The following is a 24084-nucleotide window of genomic DNA, read 5'->3' on the forward strand; positions in this document are numbered from 1 at the left end:
TTGACTCTCCAGTGCCAATCACTGTGGAAAAGATTATTTTCAAAGTGGTAATGACATACTTCTTTCACACAGCTGATGGAAATACTTAAAAAAATATATACATGTCATTATCTACTCACCTCTCTGAGGCACTGAGGAGTCAGACACACTCCTGGATCTTGTGACAGCTGGAGACTTGAGGCTGTGAGATGCTGTCCCAGGTGACATACTACTGCTGGCACTGTGCTCACTGAAAACATTGGGGGACTGTGCCATGTGAGTGAAGGAAGCAGACTGGCAAGGCTGCTCCCATGTCCTACAGTATGCTTTCCTTGAGGATTCAGGAGAAAGGTGCTGGCTCACTCCTTCAATTGAATCTGGTGTGCCAGGGCCTGATGCTACTGGAGAAAAAGCAGCACAGGAAATACAGAAAAACTATTTCATTTGTGTCTAACCATACCATCATGTATACTGGGAAGTATTAAGAAATAAATGTATTTCATTTGACATAACTCAAAAGTTTTCTGCTGGTTTTATTTATATATCATAGAACTATAGAATGGTTTGGGAAGGGACCTTAAATATCATCTGGCTCCAACCCTGCCATGGGCAGGAGTGCCATTTATTAAGATTGGGTTGCTCAGGGCCCCATCCAACCTGGCCTTGGAATATGCTCTTTAAATTGTTCAGTGACCTATGTTAGCAATTTTTCACTTCTTCTGACTAGGATTTCCTATCGAACATCTCTGAGTGACTGCATGTGGAGTAAATAATAATACATTTACACCCAGTCAGTGATATAATATGACACGAGTAAAAAACGCTTATAAAATTCCTACTGTAACTCATTGGGTAACAAGTTTTTTGGTGATAAGCAGCAGTCTCCTACCTGGCAGATTTATTGTCTGATCACCCAGGAAAAGCCTTCTGGCAATGCTTCTCCTGTACCAAGCCCTGGGAAAGGCCAGGATCTCACTGAGGCGACGCATGTCGTATTTGAAAGAAGCAGATCCTATGTCACAGACAGCTGAAAAAGCACATGCACGCAGTTGTAAATTCCCAGTAATAAAAGGTTTTGGTAACCAAGTCATTTTCTCTTTCACATAGTAGTACTGTCTCTGCTGTCATGAACACAGCTTTCCTGAGGTGTTGTCATTTCTCCAAGTCCAAACATTAGATACAAATGCGCTTCATAAAGACACGGTGGAACACAAGAATAAAGATTATGTTGAGTCCTCCTTGCGTTGAATGTGCCTCAGACTCCTCATGGGAGGATTTTAATGGCAGATTAATCACAACCATCCTGCTGTTTTCCCAGTAAGTCAGGATCCCATGTGCAGGGGCCAAAAATAAGTACATAGATCTTACCAAAAAAAAAAAAAAAAAAAGCTGCCAAGAGTAAAGTCCGTTACTGGAACGGCAGTTCTCTAATTAGCTGGGATTAAAATGAAAGAAGCATTTACCAGATATGTTGATCAATGTGGTGTCTATCTTGCTGGTAGCTTTGCTCACAGACTGACTCTCAAAAAAGGAGGAGCCTCCCGATCGCCTGATCCGTGACAGGCTGACTTTCACAAACTCCAGGTTGATGCTCAGGGAGTCCTTCCGGCCAGTGACCGAAGTTGGCTCCTCATCCATGTTCCCTAGAAGCATGAAGGAAACATTTTCATCTTCTGTGATCCTTTCAAATCTGCAGTTCAGAAACGCATGCCACGCTTGAATCATGTTCATAAAACAAACAAAACCTTGTTCCATACCCAAGGCTCCCGATCCAGGGGTTAGCACAGTAACAGCTGATTTTTGTTTTCCAGCTCCATAGGGATGGAATACGTAAAGGGAGAAGTCAGACATGCAGGCAGTAAAGCTAAGGCCTGAAGAACTGCTGCTGGAAGTCGTCAGATCCGACTGACTGCTGCTGTGCCTGGTCCTGCCCAGAGGGCTGCCGAGGCCAGGTGATGAACCTGCAGTCATTTTTTGGGGGGGCAAAAATCAGATTTTGAAAGCATTTTTAAACATGAAATAATACTTAATGTTAACAGCAGTATTAAACAGACCAAATACACTTCAAAGTATGCCCTCTAGCAGCAATATAGCTTAAATATTCTGTGTAGAGAATTGACATCCACACACGTATTACCTGGCGCTCCAGATTTACTAGCTGAATTCTTTGAGCCACTCTGTGGAGTACTGCCACCAGTGGACACACTTTCTGATGGGTATGTTGTGCCTAAAGTTTCCAGTTCTCCTCGGTTGGAAGAGAAAACAAGATCCAGGGAAGGCAACTGCAGCATACATTCGACTCTGGATACCGGCAAGCAGCTGAACTTGATTTGAGAAGGCTGGCAGGCAGAAAGAAAAGAAAGCATTCAGAAGGGACACTTGACTTTTTATTCTTTAAGAATATTTTTCAGAGTTTTTATTCTTTAAAAAGCAAACTTAGAAGCATGGCTTGTTTAAGAGACAGTGACTAAAGCAAGTTACTACTCTGAATGTTGAGTTAAACCCTCACCTGGACTCGCACATAAACCACCACATCTACAGGGAAGGAGGAATATGCTGATGTTGAGGATGACACCAAGGATGTTGTGGACTCTTCCAAGGGATCTTGTATATCAAACTGCCCCATGTCTTCATCCTGCGAACTAACAGCTTTTAACAAGTACAAGAACTCATTAGAAAGTGGAATTTGAAAGGAAAAGCAGCTCAATACCAAAAAAGCACAGAGTGCCAGAATACAACTATGCAACTGACCTGTGTAATTCCTTTCAATGGGTGTGATGGGAATGGTTTCAAGGGCTTTCTCCAGGAAGTCCAGGAGGCAGGGGCTGATCACCATCTCCTCTGGCAGTGACTGGAGCGCAACCCACGCATAGAGTTTAGCAGTTTTCACTCCACCACTTCCTTTCCCTTTAGCTGCAACATTGAGAAGATACATTTGCCTAAGTTAATACCACTGAGCAGTAACTGATAAACATTAGAAGATACTTCATAACTTATCAAGCTGTGCCCTCTAATTTTCTCTATCATCTGAAGAGATCTAGATCAGGTCTGCTAGAAGAAATGAAGTCATTAAATTTTCACTTTGCAAAAATAACCATTAGTCTGTAAGGCTTAATTGTAGTAATTCCATTGCTCATGTTCTCAACCCAGCACTCTGTTGTCATTGTCAACACCTCACTTTTTAGCACTGAAAGCAAACATAGATAGCTATTCTTCAAATACCCCGTGCAAAGAAACCACAGCTGACTGGAAATAAAAGTGGTATTTGGTAAAATAAATCAACAAGTCTGGAAAGAATGTCAGTTTAAATAGAGAAAATACATCCAAAAATTAAAACTGCAAATGGCAAGTCCTACTATATTTATGCAAAGAATGACTAAAGATTCTAAACCGTAATTTTTGAAAGCTTGGAACTAGCCAGAGTATAAACTAATAAAAAGGTTACTGTCTTGTAAATTTGTGGAAGAGGAATCTTGAATCCACGCTCATCAAAATATTAATATGCAGAGAAGATATAAGTACCAGCTCACTTACTGTCTCTATGCAATACAGCTATTAGAATGAATATACATCAGTGGAGATGTAGATTTAAAATTCTTCAAGACAAAAATAAAAATTAACTACTAAACCAGAGATTAAAAATCCTTTCATTTACTAAAATGAAAAAAAAGCACTGACTTTTCATTCTGTGCAAACTATTCTGCCTCATGTCTCTGACTACATTGTCCTATCTTACTTTTACTGGAAACCAAAGAAAATACAAGAAGTTGGTCTCCATTCCAGAGGAATGTTTCCAGAGGAAAAGTACTATTACAAAAAAGCAGTATAAACAACAATAGATGTGCTTCAAAACCATTCAGGACTAATAAATACTTATAAAAATAAAATGCATAAAGAAATAAAGTAATTACAAGCCAATCTCTAGTCTGGGGGGCATATATATTACCATACAAGTGCAATTTCCACACCAAATGTAGAGCTTACAGACATTTAAGCAGCAAGACTCAGTACCTGGACATCATGTGGTAAGAATTCAAAGGCAAAGATTAGAAAGAATATACAGTAGAGAACAAAAGTGAAGAGAAGTAGCATAAACCACTACACAACATCTCGTAATCATAAAGAGGATGGCCACCTAAAGGAGTAAGAGCTAATGGTTCAACAGCATGGAGAACTGAGGGAGGTATCCCCATTTCACTGTTCTCTCCCAGCATCTCTGGTGATTTTATAAGGCAAAACCCACAAGCACAACTTCCAGTTACTAATTTTGGTTGGTGATCAAGTTCTGACACAGTTTCGGCTTTGTGTTTAAAGCAATATTTAAATGCCAAAGAGGAGAAGAGTGAATGTCTCAGAAACTGGAGATGCAATCTACATGCCTCTGGATCTGCATGAGGTAACAACAGTGTCCTGCTTGAAAACAGGAATCATTGGAGACACAACAAAGCTCATATTAGAACTCATCTTACTCCAAATCATGGCTATTTAAAGGCCTTCAATGGTTGAAATATTTACAGATATTTACACTGCTTTCCAACATTCTTTTGTTAAATGAAAACTGGGAGAAGGCAGTGACAGCCTAACACTGGGATATAGTGACAATGACAAAAATATTACTGAGACTGGTTTGACAAACCATGTCTAGAAATGCAGCTTTATGAATGGCATTCTTGCTTCTGGGGTCAGGTTTCTGCAGCCAAAGTCAAGCCTGGATAAACACAGTGCTCCAGGTAAGGTGCAGCCAGATCTAAAGGCAGTAGATTACACCAAGGGAAAATATATCCATGAAAGGTTCAGAAAGCTTATCTATAAGTACCTGATGGGATGGGTGGGGGTTGGGGAGGAAGTAAGGTGTTAGTCTTGCTGTGGATAGTGCTAGAGAGAGGAGGAGATGTGGCAGTATCTTTCATACCATACAGCTTGGACTCTTTGGAAAGGGTGCGTGGCAAAGAGGATCCTCGAGAAGTGTTTGGCGACTCAGTCTTTAGAGTCTTGGAGTTGTAGTGCAGCTGGAAAGCAAAGCAAGATCAAGTTACTTCACATGAAGAACTCAATTTCTGTACAGCCATTTGGTGCCACTCCTTCCCTCCAAAATTTATTTCTTCTCATTCTTTAGAGAAATATCATTGTAAGATACATTACATTCCAGTTCACATTCTGTACACAAAAATAACTGAAAACTTAGTACAAAAAATAGATAAACGAATAAACTATTAAAAAATTCAATAAAACACACAGAAACAGAGGAAATTCATTATTTAGGAACACTAAAGCTTGTTTCTCTCTCTGTTACATCACATGCATCCTGTGCCATGTATGCACACAGCCTCCCTTCTGTCTTAATGCGTGGTGGAGCTGTTCTACTAAACACAGGCATACAGAAACTGGCATAAAAATCAAAATACCCCTGAACCCAGGAGTTCACACCTCCTCCATGTGTACAGTAGACTATTACTCAAAACACAGAACACCACAAAAGTTGTAGAGAAGGTTTAGTTATTCCTGAATTTGACTAAAAGACACAGGCAGAACCTGAGGTATAATTGTTATCCCTGAAGACAGCCTGGAATACTGGACATGGACACACATAGTCCTTTCACACTGGAAGACTAGAAAAGCCAAGTTGTATCAAGTGAGGAGCGTTTGATTTATGGCATTGCCTCAACCGAATTGCATGAAGTTTTCCTTCAAGCAGTGACAGATTTTTCCCCGTTCTTACTCCATTAGGATTTGAAATCACAAAATACAAAGACATTTCTGTTGAGACCCGTTCATGCTCGGATATAGAAACAACATTTAAAAAACCAAGGGAGTGTACAGTTTGACTGCGTTGGAGAGAAAACATTGTCACTGCCTCCCTGCTGAGTTATCCTTTCATTTTACCTTTACATCCACCCCAGGAATATAAAACACTGTTGTTTCCACATCACTGGATTTTGTCTGTAGAGATGATGGCACTTTCTTGCCAGCAAGTAAGTGAGTAGTAGATGCATAATTAGTTTGAAATTTCTTCTTTTTTGAAGGAGACTCTTGATCCAAGCTCCTGGAACTCCGATCATAGCTCCTGAAATAAATATACTCATGTAATTAAAGTAATTTCCTGTGCCACACTGGGCCAGAACAATTGCAACTTATGGTGCTGTTAGTAAACAGTAATAATTACTAAAAAAAAGTGCTGGTAATAAACTGATGCACACATTTCTTACCTTCGCAAACTGATGTCGTCATGCTCTTGCTGGACCATTGTGGGATGCAGAACACACTTCCCACAATCAATTTCAACCCTAATATCAAGCTCAAAGTCAATGTTTCTCTCCGTGGTGGTGCCAGTGACACTCCTGTTGGTGGGTGTTGTTGGCCAGCGCTCGGTGAACAGCTGGTGCACAGCAGCAAAGCCCATGGTTTTCTTGCGAGAGGTGCTCCTGCACAGGCACAAATAGGGGGCAGGTATCAGCAGGACATTTACCTCAGCAGGGGCTACAAGGCATTCCCAAACTATGTCCACACTGTAGGATCTTACAAAAGCATTTTGGGAAAAGGCCTTATCTGATATGCAGCGATACAGTGACCCATCTTGCATTAGCATGTCACATTTCTTAATATAGGGTAGTATAAAAACCTAAGCTTTTCTTAAATTCTCAATCAAAAAAGGAACAAAAATATATATACACAATAGATTTCATATTTGTAAGTATCCACATTTTTACATCCAGTTTGTGGACCTACACCCTGTTTTGTGCCTCAAAAACCTCACTTTCCAAGTCCTTTCATTCTGTTCCAAGACCTGAAATTTTTATCAGTTACCTCCTTTTCTAATTAGGACCCCTCCTTCCCACACAGTCACCTCTAGTGAACACACCTGCCTTCCACACGCACACTTGAGTGTATTCAGTACTTCATCAGCAACAGAATTTGTAGCTTTAAATTCAATATTTCAAGTTTGAGAGTACTGAAAGCATATTCAGAGGTATTTTCTTCATTTCTGTACCGTTACTTACGGTGGTTTCCTATAAAAATACGTCCTCTCCCTTTCATGGTCATCCTCCTTCTCCGAGTCCTCACTGCTGGAGGATAAGCTGTCATCCCGGCGTCCTTCTTCAGGCTGGAAGGGAATGCCGGGTGAGAAGACAGCTGGAGTTTTGGGTGAACCAAATACCGAGCATGAGCCTTCACTAGTAGATGAGTAATGGGAGGGACCATCAATAGTTACGGACAAAAGGTCCATTTCTGTCTCCTCTGGAAACTGATTGTGAAAAGACAAAAAGATAGTAAATTTCCACAGATTTGATTTCCACAGAGAATGCAGTAAGATAGATCCGGAAATAAAGAAGCAGGCCTGCTATGAGAAACCCTCACTTCTGAGTTCCTCGTAACATGGAGAGAGCAGGTAAAGGAATTGCAAGAGGGATTATGAAAAAGAACGGAATGAAAGCTTGGTGAGGAGACCTTTGCCATTGCCTAGTGATTGAGCTCAGCCTAGTAGACAAAGACTCATCATGCTTTTACCAATTTAGAAGGAAACATTTCATTTAAATTTAAGATCTATTTTGAAAGAAAAGGACAGAAGGCAGCCTAAGTGCCCATGACTTGCAGGAAGCGTTAGTGAGGGCACGCAGGGCACTAGACAGAATGTACAGCACCGCCCGGGCATCCTGGCCCAAGCACGGAACTGAACGTCCTAAAGGAGCCTCCTGCTTCTCCCAGAAATCATGCCACAAGCCATTTTCCAACATTAAAATCTTAAAATGCCTGTGAAAAGCATCTGCAAGGGTTAAACACCAGCACTTCCTATGCAGTGTCACTGCAGAGGTACACAGTCTGCAAATTCAAATAAGAGCTCTGCAGAACAACTGGCATGATGTCAGGAAAATACATTTTAAAAAAATATTCAACATTTAATACCTCTAAGTGATTGATCGTATTTTGCTATGCCAACAAAACCTAAGCTAATTGGGCTTTTACATAACAACAAGAATAGGCAGGGTAGCTTTTAAATGTGAACATATTTAAATGTACAAAGCACATTCCCTGGCGTCATTTCCACCATTCTCTCAGAAATAGGAATTTATTTCCGGGGAGCATGAGGAGAGTTAGAAGGGAGAAGAAGTACATTACTGTCTCTTCTGTTTTTGTTTGTTTTTGGTTTTTTTTTGGTTTTTTTTTTTTTTGTTCACTTATTTAGTTTTGCCTTTTCTGATTTGTTTTGAGTTTTGGGTTTGCTTGATTAGTTTTTTTTAAAGAAAAATACTATTTTTTCTAAACATGCTTTTGAAAGTAGTTAAAAAAACTCCACTTGTTCTTAGGATATTACGTTTTGGAACATTCCCTACTAGCTATTATTGGAAGATGTCTTATTCCACATTAAAAACAAGAATTTTAACAGAATTAAGTGTGAGAAGATGTCCTCCCACCTGGTAATTATTTTGTACCAGTGTTGATTGCCCTCACATTGGAACACAATGTAACAGGTGAAGGCACACACTAAAATCAGCCTCTAAAGCACATTTCAAGGCTAGACTTGGGTCACTTTACATCAGCCTTGCTCAGTCTTTAAGCAAAAAGCCAATAATTCATTTTAGAATTTGTTTTAAGTCTACATAAGGGTGTAGAAGCACTTTGATTGTTGTTCATCAACAATAAATCATGTTCCTCTGCTTAGTTTACATATTTAAGTATTTTCAAGCTCGATATACATTCTGTTTAGCTGAGTGCAAAAGAGATGAAATATTGAAGAGCAGCTCCCTATGAGATAAATTAGTTCTCTGGTAAAGAAGACTTGTTTCTGCTCAGAAGTACCTGAAAATACCCTTCCCCTGGACAGCTGGATTGTTGTGCAATCCCCAAAGCTGTTTGATTCAACTTAATAGAAATAAAAAGAATAGAAATTAAAATAATTACAATAATCTCAGCCATGCAAAATAAACATTTTAAACATGAGAAAACATTGCAAAAAAAGGAAAAAAAAAACCAAACCAATTCAACAATCCATTCCAAACACTGAGAAGGATACACCTGTAGAGCTACAGCAAACTAATACCCATTTCCAAAACTCTCAATATATTCAAACACCAAAAAAACCTAGGTGATTTTTTGCACACCTCTGACAAAACTTCCAAGAAAATTACTACTGTGTAAGCCTAAGAAACAAATCAAGCCATTTTAAAATATTTTTCTCTCATGAATCAATTAATTTCTGTGTCAAGAAACCAAAATACATCTGTCTTCTGACAAAATAAGTCTATCTTCCAAAAACACATCTGTAATTTGAGGCAAAGCAGACACAATTTGGGTTTGCCTGGATATAATTATTTCATGAACTGGTGACCAAATGGCAGAGGAAATACAATTATATGGCATATAAAGTAATTCTTACAGAATCTTGTATGTTGAAGGTTACTCTTGGCCCAGGGGATGCAGCATCCACACGGATATCTGGGAGGTCTTCACTGTCTCCCAGTCGAGAGCTGCAAGCAAAACAAAACCAAAACAGCTTCTTGAGTTGTACGACAGGATTTTAGGGTCATGCAAACAGTTAACTACACAAATACAAGGTCACATTTATCATTATTTTTTAGGGAATAATATATAAAATCATAATTGAAGCACCTGGGTACATGGAAAGGAAGGACGGGAGAAGAAAAGAGAAGGAAGCTGCACAGGACTTGGCCGGTACTCTGTCTCTGCTAATGTCTCTATGCAAGCTTTTCAATCCTGAGCCAACATGCAGAAGTTACAGAAAAATAAGTTATTTGTAATCTGCCACATGGAAGAATTATTCACACAGAAAAAAAGCATCTCCCTTTCTTCTTCTCATTACAGCAGCCCTTTTAAAAGGCAGATGATCGTAAATCGGGTGTAGAAAATAAGATTTTTACACCATGCTGTTTTTCCTTATATACATTTCTTCAATATGTTTTTGTTGTTGTAGAAGTGAAATATTCTCAGAGATTTCAGAAAAATGAGGAAAAACGCTTTTTAGCACATGCCTGCCTTGCAAAATTACCTCTTTCTATCCAGTTCCACCACAAGCAGCTGCTGCCTGTGGTAAAAGTACTCTTCAGCCACAGTCCAACTTTCTCCCTGTTTCATGTGCTGTTGTGGCTATCACAGATCCCAAATTCCCAGAGGCTCACCTTGTTCTGTCCATTCTCTTCAGAGGTGGCCTCCCTGATGCCGAAATGCTCTTCGATCGGCTGTAGCTGGGTTTGTAGCTCAGACCCCACTTGTCTTTCAAGGAGGCAGCCTAAACCAGAAATAATACAGAAATGCAACAACTGAGAACACAGAGGAAAACTCTGGCAAGCTAAAATGCTACTGTCCATAGGAGTGCCAGCAAAGTAGAAGGGTTTTTGGGACACAAGTGCTACAATACTCTCAAAGTAGCCTAATCCTGCTCACCCTCATGCTGGATCTACGGAGCTTTTTGCGGACGTCCCTGCGGATGTCATTCACAGCCACCGACTCCAGCTGCTGATAGCGTTGAATTTCTTGGTTTATGGTCCCTTCACTTGCACCTAATTTCCTGGAGGTAAAGCATGGTTGAGTTACCTTACAGATATTATTTCCACAATTTCAAAAATCTTTGTTTTAAGAATGCTTTCCCTGGGAATTATCCCAATTTCTCTTTTGTCCCAATACTTATGACCAGTGCCAAATATAGCCACAGATATACAAAAACAAACATTTAACCTAAATTCCTAATTTCAGATAAAATTTCCCTCTGAATGGTGACAGCCATTTCATTTTAAGTACAAACAGTAAAACCTGTATCCCTTTTCACAATTTAACACATAACTGCCAACCTCTGTATTCCCATCACAGACAGATCCATTTATAGTAAGTCTGTCTTGGGGAAAAGGGGGGAAAAGCCCAAACAAGCCCAACAAAACCATGTTTGCCAATACTATTAGTAAAATAGTATTTATCTGACACAGAATGTCAGATGAAATTCGTGAAATCTGAAATAAGTTTTTCTTAAGGGTTATCTCAAGTACAGTATAAGAAAGTTTTCAAGTTTTATCTTGAAAACATCATGTACAAGATGCAAAAAAAAAGTAAATTTAAATATTTTTCTTCTTCTTCCTAAGCTTATTACAGTTTCAAAGTAATGTATTTTGCTAAAGTAATCAGCGTAATAAATCAAGATGGAACTATGATTTTGAATCAACAGGAAAAGGATTATAATTCAGTCATTAAAATGCAGAGTCAGAAAAATATAGGCTAATCTGACACTTTTGGAACAACCCGAGAGATCTGAGAGAGTACTTGTATATATAGCCTTTGCTTTTGGAATCCAAAAGGACAATCTTTTCTTTTGAAATAAAGGCAATGATTTGCACTTAACCCTAACAGTGCTACAAGATGTATGATACAAATATAAAGCAAACCCCACTTACTTTAGGTCATCAATGACTTTCGCTTGCTCATTGAGCTCTCTAATATCAACCAAACGCTTCATAAATTTCCTTCCTCGCTGTTCTCCAGTTTGGATACTGGAAGCTCCCTGCCGCCGGTGATCAACGATCTCCTGTTTAGAATTAACATCTCATTAATGTCCTCACGAAAAATTGGACATCAATACATTTTGAACAACAGGCAAAGTGAATTTCACACCTTCAAATCTGGACTAGTGCATGCAAAAGAATCAATTCATGTGAATAGGCAGCTGATTGGATTTTTTCCAGTGATCCAAAGCCCATCATTCAGTTAGACACACTGTAACTACTACATACATGTCCCCATGAGCAGGATCTGCCTGCTTTTATATGTGCTCTGCTGGGCTGGAGCAAATCCTGCTTCGCTGAGCCCAAGAGATATTCTACAGGAACAGAGTATCGGTGGGTTGGGGGGCTCAAACCCAGCAGGTGATTTACAATCCGCTGCCCAAATGTGAGCTTGCATGCATCTCCACCCAAGGAACCTCCACCTGATTTCTGAACAACAAACAGGAGCATTAGTGTGCTGGGAAAATGTTTCCTCTTTCAGCAGGCAAGAGACATTAAGGAACAGCTGTTAAAATGGTTTTGTAGAAAACTAAAAAGCAAGGTCAGCAGCATATTGAGTAGAATTTTTTTCATGTTAGTAACTTACTGTCCTGTGAAGAAAACCCAGAAGAAAGCCATGGCTTTTACAGTTCAAGTACCTGAGGTTAGGTGCTGTGTCCCCTCCATGTTTTCAAATCCAGATCTTTATTTGAAATATGATCTGCAATTTGTTGTCTTTGAAATATGGAGTTAGAAAACACACACACAAACGTTTCTGATTTGTAACAAGACTTGCATGAGCTATAAAGACTCACATGCTGGACTCAAGATTAAGATCTTTCTATTTGACAGAAGACTTTTTCCAATTAGTAGCACTTATTTGGGTGGATTCACTTACTGCATGTATAGTGGGAGACATGGTGTCAACTTCATCCTCATCTGAAAGGTCAGCTATGTTCACAGAGTTGAGGTCAGCAATGTCATCAATATCTTCCTCTCCTGTCAATGTTGTGAGGGTGTTGCCCAAAGCATTCAGTCTTTTCCCAATGTTTGGATCCATGTGGACATCAATACCACACATCTTCCACAACACATTCAGTGTCCAGGTTCCAGCACTACTACTTTCTATGTTCAAAAAAAATCAGTTTAAGCAGTTTTTCCTCTTTTAAAAAAATCTCCTATAGTGAATTATGTACCCATTAGCCAACTGCCCATTCTGAGAAAAACACATTCCACAACTGAAATGCTTGATGAAAATACTTCACAGTATTTCTTTAACAAGAGATACAACACAGGCAGGACCTAATGAAAATACATTTTCTTCAGAATGAGTAAAGAGCATTTCAAGCTTCAGCTCATACAAATGCAGGAAAGTACACTATTCCAAAACAGAATTTCTAACAGCAAAAAACATAAAACATGTCTTTCTGCATGTACAAATGCTGACCTAGTTATTCAAGTCTTGAACAATGATGCTAGAAGATGTAATATTATATATTTTGTGTGCTAGTGAATATCCTGTCTGCCCAGGACTTTTCTGAGTGCCACTTTTCAGCATCAAAATAGAGATCTTGCTCTAAGCATGACAACACAAGATACTGGTTTTCTTCCTAGATGGAAGTATGACTAATACAGAGACTGACAGCTACTTCTGAATGCCCTGGAGAAGGTCCAGACTACTTAAGACTGGGCAGAGAAGGAATTTGGGAAAAAGAGAAGTCTTTTCTGGGAGAGGAAAGACAGGGATGGCAGTTCAGCATGCAAAGCCTCAGCATGAGGAAGATTTAGCAATCCCTAGGACAGGAAGCAATGGGATGACATGACTGTTATGGCAACTACGGCTGACTCTTCTCCAGCCAGTTAAATTAAAACACAGTTAAAGGACTTAAATTTCATATTTTATGAATGCTTTTTTAATGTAGGACTTGATTTATTAAAATAAACACATTACCTGCTGCAGCTTGGCCTGTTGTCCTAGAACACACTTCATAGGTACCATCTGGCACAACACCTACATGAAGCATACAAAGCAAGTACGCTGATTAGGCAGCCAGTAAATGCCGCCTTAGAGCAGCCCTTCCCAATCCCACCCTCAGTCTCCTGCCTGCCATAATTAAAGAATGATAGGAGTTCTAGTTTTTTTTTTTCCCACTGAAGGACTTTTCTTATTTAGTAAAGTGAACCTACTTGGTAACATACAAAATTCTAAGTATGTATAATGCATGACTATATATATATATATATACACATATACATATATATATATATGTACTTAAAATTTCATACAAAATTTTAGAATTTTCAGCATTATATATATATAAAAATATTCCATATCAGACTATTAAAATCTTCTTGGGATCTTATGAAATTGTTTAAGAGCAATGCATGTAACTCTTTCAACATCTCTCAGGCAGAGCTTAAATTATTACAATGACATATAAAGCAGCAAATTTTATTAATAAAGGAAAACAACAAAGAAATATAACCTTTTAGATCCATATTATTTTGCTTTCAAAAGGCCAAAGTATTTTCTTTAAGTTTTTTGGGAAAGCTCATCTGTTTTTCAAGTCAATGGCAGGGCAAAAGTGGATTTGTATCTGAAATACTCTTGTCCAGTATGAAATCACCCACACTTACATGCATTCATTACTAGATCTCCTCTTATTTCTGGTTTCCAGTCATCCCAACTTGTCTCAAATCCATCAGCAAAACGGATGCAAAAGTTTTTAAAATGACCTTTACTAACTAAAGACTCTGAGGAGCAGGCAGTGATGAGTGTGCTTTCAATGGTCAGGACTAAAGCAGAGCCAGTGTCCAGATCTGCAGAGTGGTTAGACTGGAAGATAAAATCATGGGTAGAATTTACTGGTCAGTGCAATGTCAAAGTGATATTGTACATTTACCAAATGCCATTTATTTTTCCCTATTAACTGACCCCCTGCTCATATCTCCTTGTATTTTTCCTTCTCTGCAGAGTTTCAAAAGCTTCACCTCTGCCCATACAATGCCTTGCACTGCTGTTTCCTAAATGCAACACCTACATTATAAATTTATTAGGGCAGCAAGACTCAAGCTCATCTGGAAAAGGAACAAAAATCCATATTTGATCAAAGGTTATAATCCATATGGCCCCATGACCAGAGAACACAAGCCAAGGATCAATTCTTTTCTCCAAAAAAGATGACTTGATTTAACAATGACAAAAAGTAGCTTTAATTTTTATGTGTTTTTTTGGTGTTTATTTTGATGTGTACAATTATGCATAAATTTAAGTGTACAGAACGACTAATTTCTAACTCTGCATATGAACATCTATAGTTATGTTTCCCTGTAAAAAAACCCACATATTTCTTTTTATAAATTAGACCTCTTTTGAAGCTTCTATCACCTGGCTCATGTATCTGTACACCAAACACAAACTGGCGTTTTAACAGACTTCCAATAGTCACACTTTTGCTTACCTGGGGTGTGTTTGTGATAGGCAGGCAAATTCCTAAGTCATTGACAGTCAGCTGAAGGAACAGGGTCCCAAAAGCCTGTGCAGAGGTTTGCTGGATTCCAGGCAGCATATCCACCACTTCTTTTGTGGCCATATGAATATCTTTATGCAAAGCCATTCTCTGTTCATTCCAGTTGTCATATGCTGCCTTGTAGTTCAGCCAGAATAGCACAGCTTAATGAGGAAACCAAAAATGCTTAATTGAAATTAACACCTTAAAAATATAATGTACATTCACTAAATAAATTCTTTTTGTTTTCCCTTTTTACAGCTCCTCCATTACTTTAAGTCAGAGGATGTATAACAGTGGACACACACACGTTCAGGGTACAGCGATCAGGCTCATGCTTCAAAGATGGACAAACCTGATCACTTACCATCAAAGTTAATACATTAAAATACAGAAGGTCCTGCTGTTCTTAGCATCATTCATCTGTGAGGATTTACAACAGCAACTTCCTCCAAACCATTCGAAGACTAAATCCCTCAACATGTGGAATTTTTGATGTATGATGACAGATTCATCAATCTGTTGACATGGAGATCTCCCAAATTTCTCAGCTACTTAGCATGAAATACATTGAATCTTGAATAAGCAAGCCTTTTGAGAAAAAAATCTCTTCCTCAGCATGAACACAAACTCACAGCAAACTCTACAATACCTCTGTCAAAGGCCACAGGCTGGGCAAAAACAATGGGTCTGTTCAGAGTAATAAGTACAGCTTCCCTGTCTGATGAGCCACTGATTTCTTCTCGGAGAGCATTTCTTAATCCAATTCTTGTCTTGAAATAGGCAACTTGATGGAAGTCTGAGCCAGCTTCTTCATAGACCTTAAAATGTTCCAAAAAATGGGAAGAGGGAGGGGTTTGCAGCAGGGAAGAGTTCAGGGACGGGGATAGGAAGAAAAAACCCCCAAATTATTGCATTTGAGAAAATATAAAACAACAAGTTGTGTCCTTTCCTTTTTCTGCTCTAGCCAAAGTGCCTTTGAGGATCTTCAATATTTTTGCATTAAGTTCTGATCACAGCATTATTTTCTTTATCATAAATTGTTAACTAACATAGCTATTTATATATCCAGATCCTCTACTGTGACAGCTGATTTATAGGTCCTAAGATTACTATTTGTCTGTTTGTTTCTAGGCATCACAAAACACTTTCATATCCTAGAACAAGTGATTCCAGGTAACAGCAGGCTTAAGAGTACAAGAGGTACAACTGTCAAACCAAGACAGACAAACTAGGTCAAAATGTAGGTCTAGCAAAGTTTGGATCTCCTCTGATCTTATTATTTCATTCAAATATTCTAAAAAATTATATTTATATCAATGAAAGTTTTGAGTTTGACTCAGTAGAAAGGCGATTACTGTTCTAAAGGGCTAAGAAGCTCCAAGATAATAATATGAGAAAAAAAAAAAAAAAAAAAAAAAAAAAAAAAAAAAAAAAAAACCCCAAAACACAGCACTGTGCAACAATCTCTTGGCGTGATTATGTAACTTTTAAATCACATATTATTAAGAACATTACATACAAAGATTTTGAGCACTAACCTGATGTTTAACAATCTGTCCCAGTGCCAGATTCAAATCCACCTGGCATTTTCCAAACAGTTTGAGGTAGCTGCTACTTCCAGGCATTGCTTTGGTTTGCAGTCTGTTGGAGAGCTCAAGTTCTATCAACCCCGTTTCAAACCTCACAGCACGCATCGAGGGAGTTGTAGCTGTCACCTGAATTCCCTGATGGATAAGGAAGGTACAAAGTTAAGAGCATCTGGTTCAGAGACACAATGAGAAAGGAAAAAAAACCCACCACTGTTTTATCATCATAAGATTACCTTAAACTGAAGGCTCAATGAGTAAAGAAGAATTTTTGGTTTATCTCCATCTGTTGTGCCATCATGTTCATTCCAAAGAGGTATCGGCTGCTCCCCTCCTGTACACATTAAATATGCACAGTCACAGTTTTATCAAAGAAAATATTTTAAAACCAATACATATAAAAAGGTGACCATGAATTAAGTCTCCTTTTAAACAGTGACCAGTGGAAGATTTATAAAAACAAGTGAGGACTGGAGACATCAGTGCAGATTCATCTTCTGATATATAATTAATGCCTCTCCACTAGGAATGAAGGAACAGAGGCATGTTCCTCCCTCCTGGGAAATTTTCCATAGGAAGTCTCAAAGCCTGAAAGGAGTAACACCTGCTTTTCAAAAAAGATGCTTTCTGTCCCCTGCACTAATGTATCTCCTACTTATCTGATTATACAAATTGAACACTTGAGCAAATACTACACAAATTCCATGAAAATGAGGAATTGAAATTATATCAGTATTTCTCCATGAGAGGAGGAAAGAGTATTCTGCAATTATTTTATCTTTGGGTTTACTTCCTCATCCTGGCACATGTCATTCCAAGTTATGTACCCTTGAAGAAGCAATCCTGGATTAAATTCTCCTTGATATTTATCTACATTCCAACTTAGTTTATAGGAAGGGCTTGCTGGTGGAAAAGGCCAAGCCATTAATTCTCTCCAATTATGCCAATTGATCTAATTACAGTTATTTGGTGGTAAGGACAAGCAGTTGAATCACAGATCCAAAAAAAGCCCCAAACAACAATAAATTTTATCATTCCATTTTGCATCTGGATAATTTTCTTTTAATCAACACTGCCTTCAATTTCCAGATGCAATTATAATGGACTGCTCTGTTCATTAACTAGCTCTCAATCTGTGCAACTTCACCGTCAGTAATTGGTGCTTACACAGTTTTTATATAAGGATAATATGCAAACAATACTTTAGTGCCACACAAACAGTAATTAGAAAAAATACTGCAGCACATCACACTAATTGGTATTTTCAAGCCATTTAAAAAATCACTGCTCCAAGCCAAAGGGACCAAGCCAGTTTCTGCCCCTATTGTTCTGCACTGAGCATCCAGACCCATGGATTGCTGACCTGACCACGTCCTTGCTGAACTACCCCAGTATATAAGGCAACAGTTACATTTCAAATATCATCAGGCTGCTACGTGCAATACAAATTTACAGTCTGGAAAGGCAGAGAACCATCACTGGTAATAAATTCCTCACATAAAAATGCAGGAGAGATTGAAAGGCAGAGTCTAAGAAATGCTGTAAAAGCTAATACAGGTTTCCTGGTTCAGTGCTGTATGCTCCTCCACAAAAAAAATGTTCTAATAGAATATAATGACAGCTGTCAGAAGATTTATTCTTTCCCTAAGCATTTCCTTACTACCCAATACTAATATATTTTGGCTGGAACAAATATCAGGGTGTTTCTTGTTAGCCTTCAGGGAATTTGGCATTTTCCATTTTCTCCACTGCATTTTCTAACTGCCTTGAGGGTACATCATGTGGACTTGCACTGTTCTTTTATTGCATTTGTATACCTGAATATATATATATATATATATATATATATATGCACACACACACACACAGAGGGACATGAAAGGAGGTAGATGTACACACAGACACTCTTTTTACTTAGTTATCACTTTTTATTCTTTCTTTCCTCATGGTGTTTCCAGCTATTGATGAATCTTATTAAACTAAAAATTAGCCTTTTAGGATAACTCAAAAAAATGTTCAAATCAAACAAAGTGAATACACAGCCAAGGCCACACCATGGAGAGACACAGAGACTGATGTCCAAAATGCCAAACAATCCTGCTTCCCAATAAAAGTCCTGCTTATGATAGACCTAGAATAATTTCCAGAGCCTCTGTTATCATTTCAAAGTCCAGTTCTGCTTCCTACTGCTCTTTGCAGTGCTAGAGGTGAAATGAGTGTGTCTGTGAAATTAATGAGCTGATCCTGAGAGCTACATGATGTTGCCACCAAACAAGGTTTGAGGATCTCAGTTAAAAGAGCTTTTAAATGTTCCACTTACCTGAAACCTTCTGTATGACCTCATTTACTTCCTTCATGAACACTTTTTGCACAAATACTAAATGGTTTAAAAGGTCAGTTGTGAGATTATGTTCGAAGGAGCCAACCTGTGGAAATAGAACATTTGAGAACAAACCTTAGTTTTAAAAACAGTGGATTGTTAGGTTGTTTTTTTTTAGCTGCAAACATCAGAATTCTCAATTACAAACATGCCAGACTATTTTCCTGACTAAGGAATTAGTTAGTAGGAATGCGCTGCTTTTCCCCAGCAGGTGTTTCTTTTAAGCAGCATCCCTTTTATCTCTGGGAAAATTAACTATGGAAATTGGCACACCAGTAGAACTTATGAATAGAACACTCTGTGTCGAGCAGAAAATTTTATATCATTAAGGTTCTATGTCATGTCATTATTCCACTTATGGAGCTATCTAGTCATAAAAAACCCCCGAGAAACATCTATAAAACAATAAAACAGTCTTCCAGTTTTTCAGTACTTGGATTCAACCTGTAAACCTGAGAGTTCTGGAGGAGGCAGATGGTTTAAAAAAATATGAAGATGCACAGACAGAATTCTAACAGCAAGGAAATAAGTTATCAAAGATGCCTGCAGCCTTCAAGACCTACCTCAGCCACACAGCGCAGGTAGTTGCCCTGCAGGTAGTAGCCTTGCTTGGCAGGGAGCTCATCCATGCTCCAGATCTGGTCAGAGTAAGTGTCATGCTCTTCCATGACATATTTCCCTGACATGGTGACAGGAGGCAGGTTGAGACTGGCCGAAGGAGGAATGGTTGACATGTCAGTGGCAGAAACTTTTGAAGTGAAGCGCAGCCTGTGGTTTGGAAGCTCAAAATTAAATCTGGTTTGGGCACCTGTAAAATGAAGGTGGGGAAAGAAAAGGTATGAACTGGCAAAAGAATCTCTTATTTATCCTTAAATTTAAGAACAGTTTTGGAACAATAGAAAAAAATTTAAAACGTTTTTAAAAAATTTAAAAGTTAAAATGTTTAAAATGTTACTGAAGTTCACAGACCCAAAGAACTATAAATATCCACCCACATGATTCAGGGTTGTCTCAATTTCTAAAGAAAACAAGGACTCCACAGTAATAAGACTAAGGGGGAAGTCATACAAACCACCTCGTGAGTACTGAGGCCCTACAAGACTATTCTCAAGTAGCATTACAAATTAGAATAAAATTAAACAAAGATCACAAACTTATTTTAGCAGTCAGAGGGAAACTTCTTGGGAGGATGCTATATATGAATGTATACATGGCTTCATGTGCACTTACATTCTGCCTCTGGGAATTGTGAAACAACCACAATGAAAATTCTCTATATGGACCCATACATGGCTGAAGCCCATGTTAAAAAAACAAAGCTGATGGCAACAGATTCATAGCTATAACTCAATAGAAACACCGAGTGCTTTTGGATGCTTATAGGAAGGCCAAACTAAAAGCAGTAATGTTTTTAAAGCTCCAGAGAACTGTTACCTGTCATTCCGTGACTCCTCATTCTTCCCATCTTGTATTCCGCCTTCAGGGAGGGCAGGAGCGCTGCTCCGATAGCAATCCCATCTATCATGGCACTGAACTTCAGCACTATGGGCTTCTTTTCCAAGCCTTCTGGCAGCTGTGGGAACTCATTGGTTTCAACCGGCGTTTGATTGATGCTCGTTGGAGTCTTCTCGGAGGGCAGAGGAGTGGCCACATCTTCCTTGGCTGGCTGGGGCCTGCAGACCAAGACAAAGATGAGGAAACCCTTCCTATTAATCTGCCTGGCTGTCCCACAGACACCTGAGGTGACAAAATCCTGGCAAGGGGAGGGATTTGGGAGCACTCACGCGGTGGAGGGCTGCCGGATGAGGTCGGAGATCTGCTTGGAGAGCTGGTGGGAGCTGCGCACCATCATGCTGTGCAGCGTGGCCGGGTGCTGCGGGATGTTGATGCTGATGGCCCCCACCTTTACCACGGCTGCGTTGTTGGTTTTCAGCCCCCTCTGGGCACTGTAGAGGGCCTGGGATTTGGCAATGCTGCACTTCACCACAGTTCTGACAGCAAAAGGCAACAGCAGTCATTTGCACACCCTTCCAGTTGTGTCTTACACTGAGTTTTTAAGTGTTAGCTGAATTTTGAAGTAATACTGTTTATCAACTACACCCACATTCCTTTTTCTTTCACTTTACACGCAGATGCACTACATGCCACAAACAACTACGCTACACTTAAGGGAGCTACACATCATGCGTGGCAAAAATATCTGTTCAAAACTGCTATTCTTGCCTAAAGTAAGGTCATTTCAGTGCATACACACCAGACTGCACAGAGACAGACAAATTTACACACACAGAAACAAAAAAAGAGCCTTCCATTTCAACTCCTGTTCAGGAATAATCTTGAATCATCCTTTTGGTAAAAAGTCAAATTTTAATTTTTTATCCAAATAGGTCACTGGAGGAAATACTTAACAGTAAATATACAGCATGTGATAGATGAATTTGTGAATTCATACTGATGCTTAATTCAAACAGATTATTCCAAAATACATCATCTAAACTTTATTTTCATGTTGAGGACGATATGGTTCACAATGGTTACCCAAGATAAATATATAACTGCACTAAGCTGACAGTTTTTGATGTCACAACAGAATTTTGGCATAGCAGAATTCACTCAACTCCTATTAAAATATATTGGGGTAACACATTAATGTTTCTATGGTCAATTCCTGGAGGGTTACCCAATGGAAGCATATTATGCAGCCAACACAGAATTCCAGCCTCAAAGAGAAGGACATGTAGTTGTCAAGATGCAATACATCAGCTAAAATGGCTGAAAAACAGACTATAAAATTGCAACATTCAATGCAAGTTTCTCAAATACTATATTTCAAGGGGTATAGCTAAAACACTTTTTATATCATATTTAAATTGTTTATAGACCGTTTAGTCTCATGGTGGAAGACAGAACATTCTATGAACTCCACTCTCTTAAGTAATGTTTCTTCTTAATCTTATGTTGCAATATGAGCAAGCCCAAAGCAACCCCTATGTGGAAATACAAACTAAAAAAAAAAAAAAAAAAAAGACATCACCCTTCTGCTTATAATCAAGAAATACACAGCAGAGTAAAGCATCCACTGGCCTATTGACAGCAAATTAATTGACTGAAGTTCAAGGAACAGTCCCAGATTTTCACAGCTATGCAAGTGATGCAAACAATCTAAAGCAGTCCAGAATTAATATTTTAGGACAGACTATCAAGTAGAAATGATTTCAAAATAAGTGATGAAGGAGGAAACAATTCGCAACAGTTTTCAGAACAACATTATACAAATAAATATTACTTAAGAGAAAGCCAGAATTGTTTTAATCAACCTCTTTAAAAGAAAAACATAATTATTTCTCTCGAAGTTTGGTCATTTCCTACTTTCTTCCTGCTACCATTCTGACTCAACTGCTGTGAAGCCAATCAAGAACACATTTCCATCTCCATCTAGAACTCAAAATACTACTGCATTCAAACCATTATAAACATTTCCTTAATTAAAAATGTATTACACCAGTATAGCTGTTGCAGGAGAAAAAACCTCAGCAAAATTAACTGTGCTTTTCTCCATATTTCATGCAACAAATTAATTTCACTGCTGCTTGCCTACAAAAAACCTACTTCCATGACAAGAATGAGATGTGGAACAACTGTCTGGCTGTCCACTTATTATTAAAGATCTGCAGTTGGCTTACCTACAGCGATATGCATGGAACACATCTGGTTGTATCATATTTAAGTTATATACCAGTAATACTTCCAGAAAGAATTCTATATTCTCACATCAATGCCATAAATGATCACTCTCCAGACAAATTTGTGACCAAAAGTCTTTGTTCTACTACAGAACCGACTTCAAGGCCAGTACTCAACAGATTTTTGGGCATGCTGTAACAAGCATGTGGGGGGAAAAAAAGTCAGCAGGAGGCCTGCAATACACAGGAACTACTGCACTGAGTCAGCTGAAAACTCAGGCAGCAGCAGATACCTGAGGTGTAAGTAAAGGGATCCTTCCCTTAATTCCAGCCATAAGGAATTTACTTTCTAAGCCAGAGCCTGTATCATGTTCATGACTCACCACCAGACCTATCCAACATGGATTTATCCAATCCTTTTAATCATTTATACTTTTGTTGACCACATCATATGGCAGCCAAGTCAACAACTCAGTGATGCACTGGTTTAATGCTGTTACCAGACAAAAAGGAACACAAATCCCAGTATTTTCCCTACATCACTTGCAGTTTTTCAGTCCATCACCTCTCATTCCAGTGCTATAAGGACATTTTAAAGTTAATCCTGTATTACCACAACACTGAATAAACAGACACGGAGAGGAGACCTGCACCCACAGGCCCAGATCTTCAGCGTGCCTGGGAGTTCAACCAGCACACAGGGAAATGAAGACAAAAAGAAATGGCCCTGTTCATGATGATACCACAACTATCACTCCAAGCACAGCATCTCCAAAGCAAATCTCACCTCTGAGTTCCCTTACATTTATCAACAGTATTTGAGCTCATTAAAATAAGTACAGAAGCAGATCTAAAGAACTTAAGGGCTAGTGAAACCATTCCAACATTACATTAGTGAGGGCAGTGTAATAGCAGTTCCTAAAACTATATTGCTAAGATTGACAAGGGCTTTTTTTAGGCAGATATTTAGCAGGCTTCATTAAAAAAAAAGCTTATCTAGGTAAAACTAGATGGTGAACCAAGATGTATTCAAGAAACATCTGCCTCCACAATCACACACAGTAGGAAAGCAGCCATTATCTACACAACACAGTTAATTGCAAGACTATTAAACATAATAATATGACATACAGAAACTCTTGTTTGGCTGTGCTTGTAGGAGATGTAGGAAAATCCTCCAGTCTACAGATGAAGATTGAAGAGAAAGCAAGAAAAACAAAAACAAAGCAAATAAAGAGTAAACAGTCATGCAAAATTAGTCAGTTAATTACTTGTAACCCACAATATGACATTTATTTTCAAAATTACTAAGGTGAAGGTTTTGGTTTTGCTCATGTTTGTTCTTTGATCTTGTTGTTTTTAAGATTTATCATTATTTCCACCCTTTCCTTTTGTACCCTCCCTATATGTAAAACAAACATTGAAGAGCTTTGGTCACCTTCAGAAACCCTTCATGACTGC

General features: G+C 38.6%; 1 protein-coding gene across 10 annotated transcripts in view; it reads right to left on the reverse strand.

Moving 5' to 3' along the window:
- BLTP1 (bridge-like lipid transfer protein family member 1) overlaps nucleotides 1-24084 on the reverse strand; it is an 86866-nt gene that overhangs the window by 5429 nt on the left and 57353 nt on the right. For 2 of the 10 annotated variants that reach the window (XM_068187940.1, XM_068187936.1), the window contains exons 49-76: nucleotides 23755-23805; nucleotides 20725-20931; nucleotides 20375-20613; nucleotides 19504-19748; nucleotides 18881-18986; nucleotides 16797-16894; nucleotides 16513-16698; nucleotides 15624-15792; nucleotides 14924-15135; nucleotides 14100-14298; nucleotides 13414-13473; nucleotides 12361-12587; nucleotides 11376-11506; nucleotides 10378-10501; nucleotides 10113-10222; nucleotides 9353-9443; nucleotides 8776-8838; nucleotides 6978-7222; nucleotides 6186-6401; nucleotides 5863-6043; nucleotides 4796-4988; nucleotides 2731-2892; nucleotides 2489-2628; nucleotides 2117-2318; nucleotides 1737-1940; nucleotides 1443-1622; nucleotides 869-1006; nucleotides 120-380 (exon numbers count right to left, since the gene is read on the reverse strand). In XM_068187940.1, the coding sequence (XP_068044041.1) occupies nucleotides 120-380; nucleotides 869-1006; nucleotides 1443-1622; nucleotides 1737-1940; nucleotides 2117-2318; nucleotides 2489-2628; nucleotides 2731-2892; nucleotides 4796-4988; nucleotides 5863-6043; nucleotides 6186-6401; nucleotides 6978-7222; nucleotides 8776-8838; nucleotides 9353-9443; nucleotides 10113-10222; nucleotides 10378-10501; nucleotides 11376-11506; nucleotides 12361-12587; nucleotides 13414-13473; nucleotides 14100-14298; nucleotides 14924-15135; nucleotides 15624-15792; nucleotides 16513-16698; nucleotides 16797-16894; nucleotides 18881-18986; nucleotides 19504-19748; nucleotides 20375-20613; nucleotides 20725-20931; nucleotides 23755-23805 (4640 nt within the window). Of the gene's footprint in view, nucleotides 1-119; nucleotides 381-868; nucleotides 1007-1442; nucleotides 1623-1736; nucleotides 1941-2116; nucleotides 2319-2488; nucleotides 2629-2730; nucleotides 2893-4795; nucleotides 4989-5862; nucleotides 6044-6185; nucleotides 6402-6977; nucleotides 7223-8775; nucleotides 8839-9352; nucleotides 9444-10112; nucleotides 10223-10377; nucleotides 10502-11375; nucleotides 11507-11711; nucleotides 11913-12360; nucleotides 12588-13413; nucleotides 13474-14099; nucleotides 14299-14923; nucleotides 15136-15623; nucleotides 15793-16512; nucleotides 16699-16796; nucleotides 16895-18880; nucleotides 18987-19503; nucleotides 19749-20374; nucleotides 20614-20724; nucleotides 20932-23754; nucleotides 23806-24084 lie in introns of all 10 variants that reach the window. The other 8 variants (XM_068187947.1, XM_068187945.1, XM_068187944.1 and 5 more) reach the window with 8 other exon arrangements.

Source organism: Anomalospiza imberbis, chromosome 4 (assembly GCF_031753505.1).
Source record: "Anomalospiza imberbis isolate Cuckoo-Finch-1a 21T00152 chromosome 4, ASM3175350v1, whole genome shotgun sequence".
NCBI lineage: Eukaryota > Metazoa > Chordata > Aves > Passeriformes > Viduidae > Anomalospiza > Anomalospiza imberbis.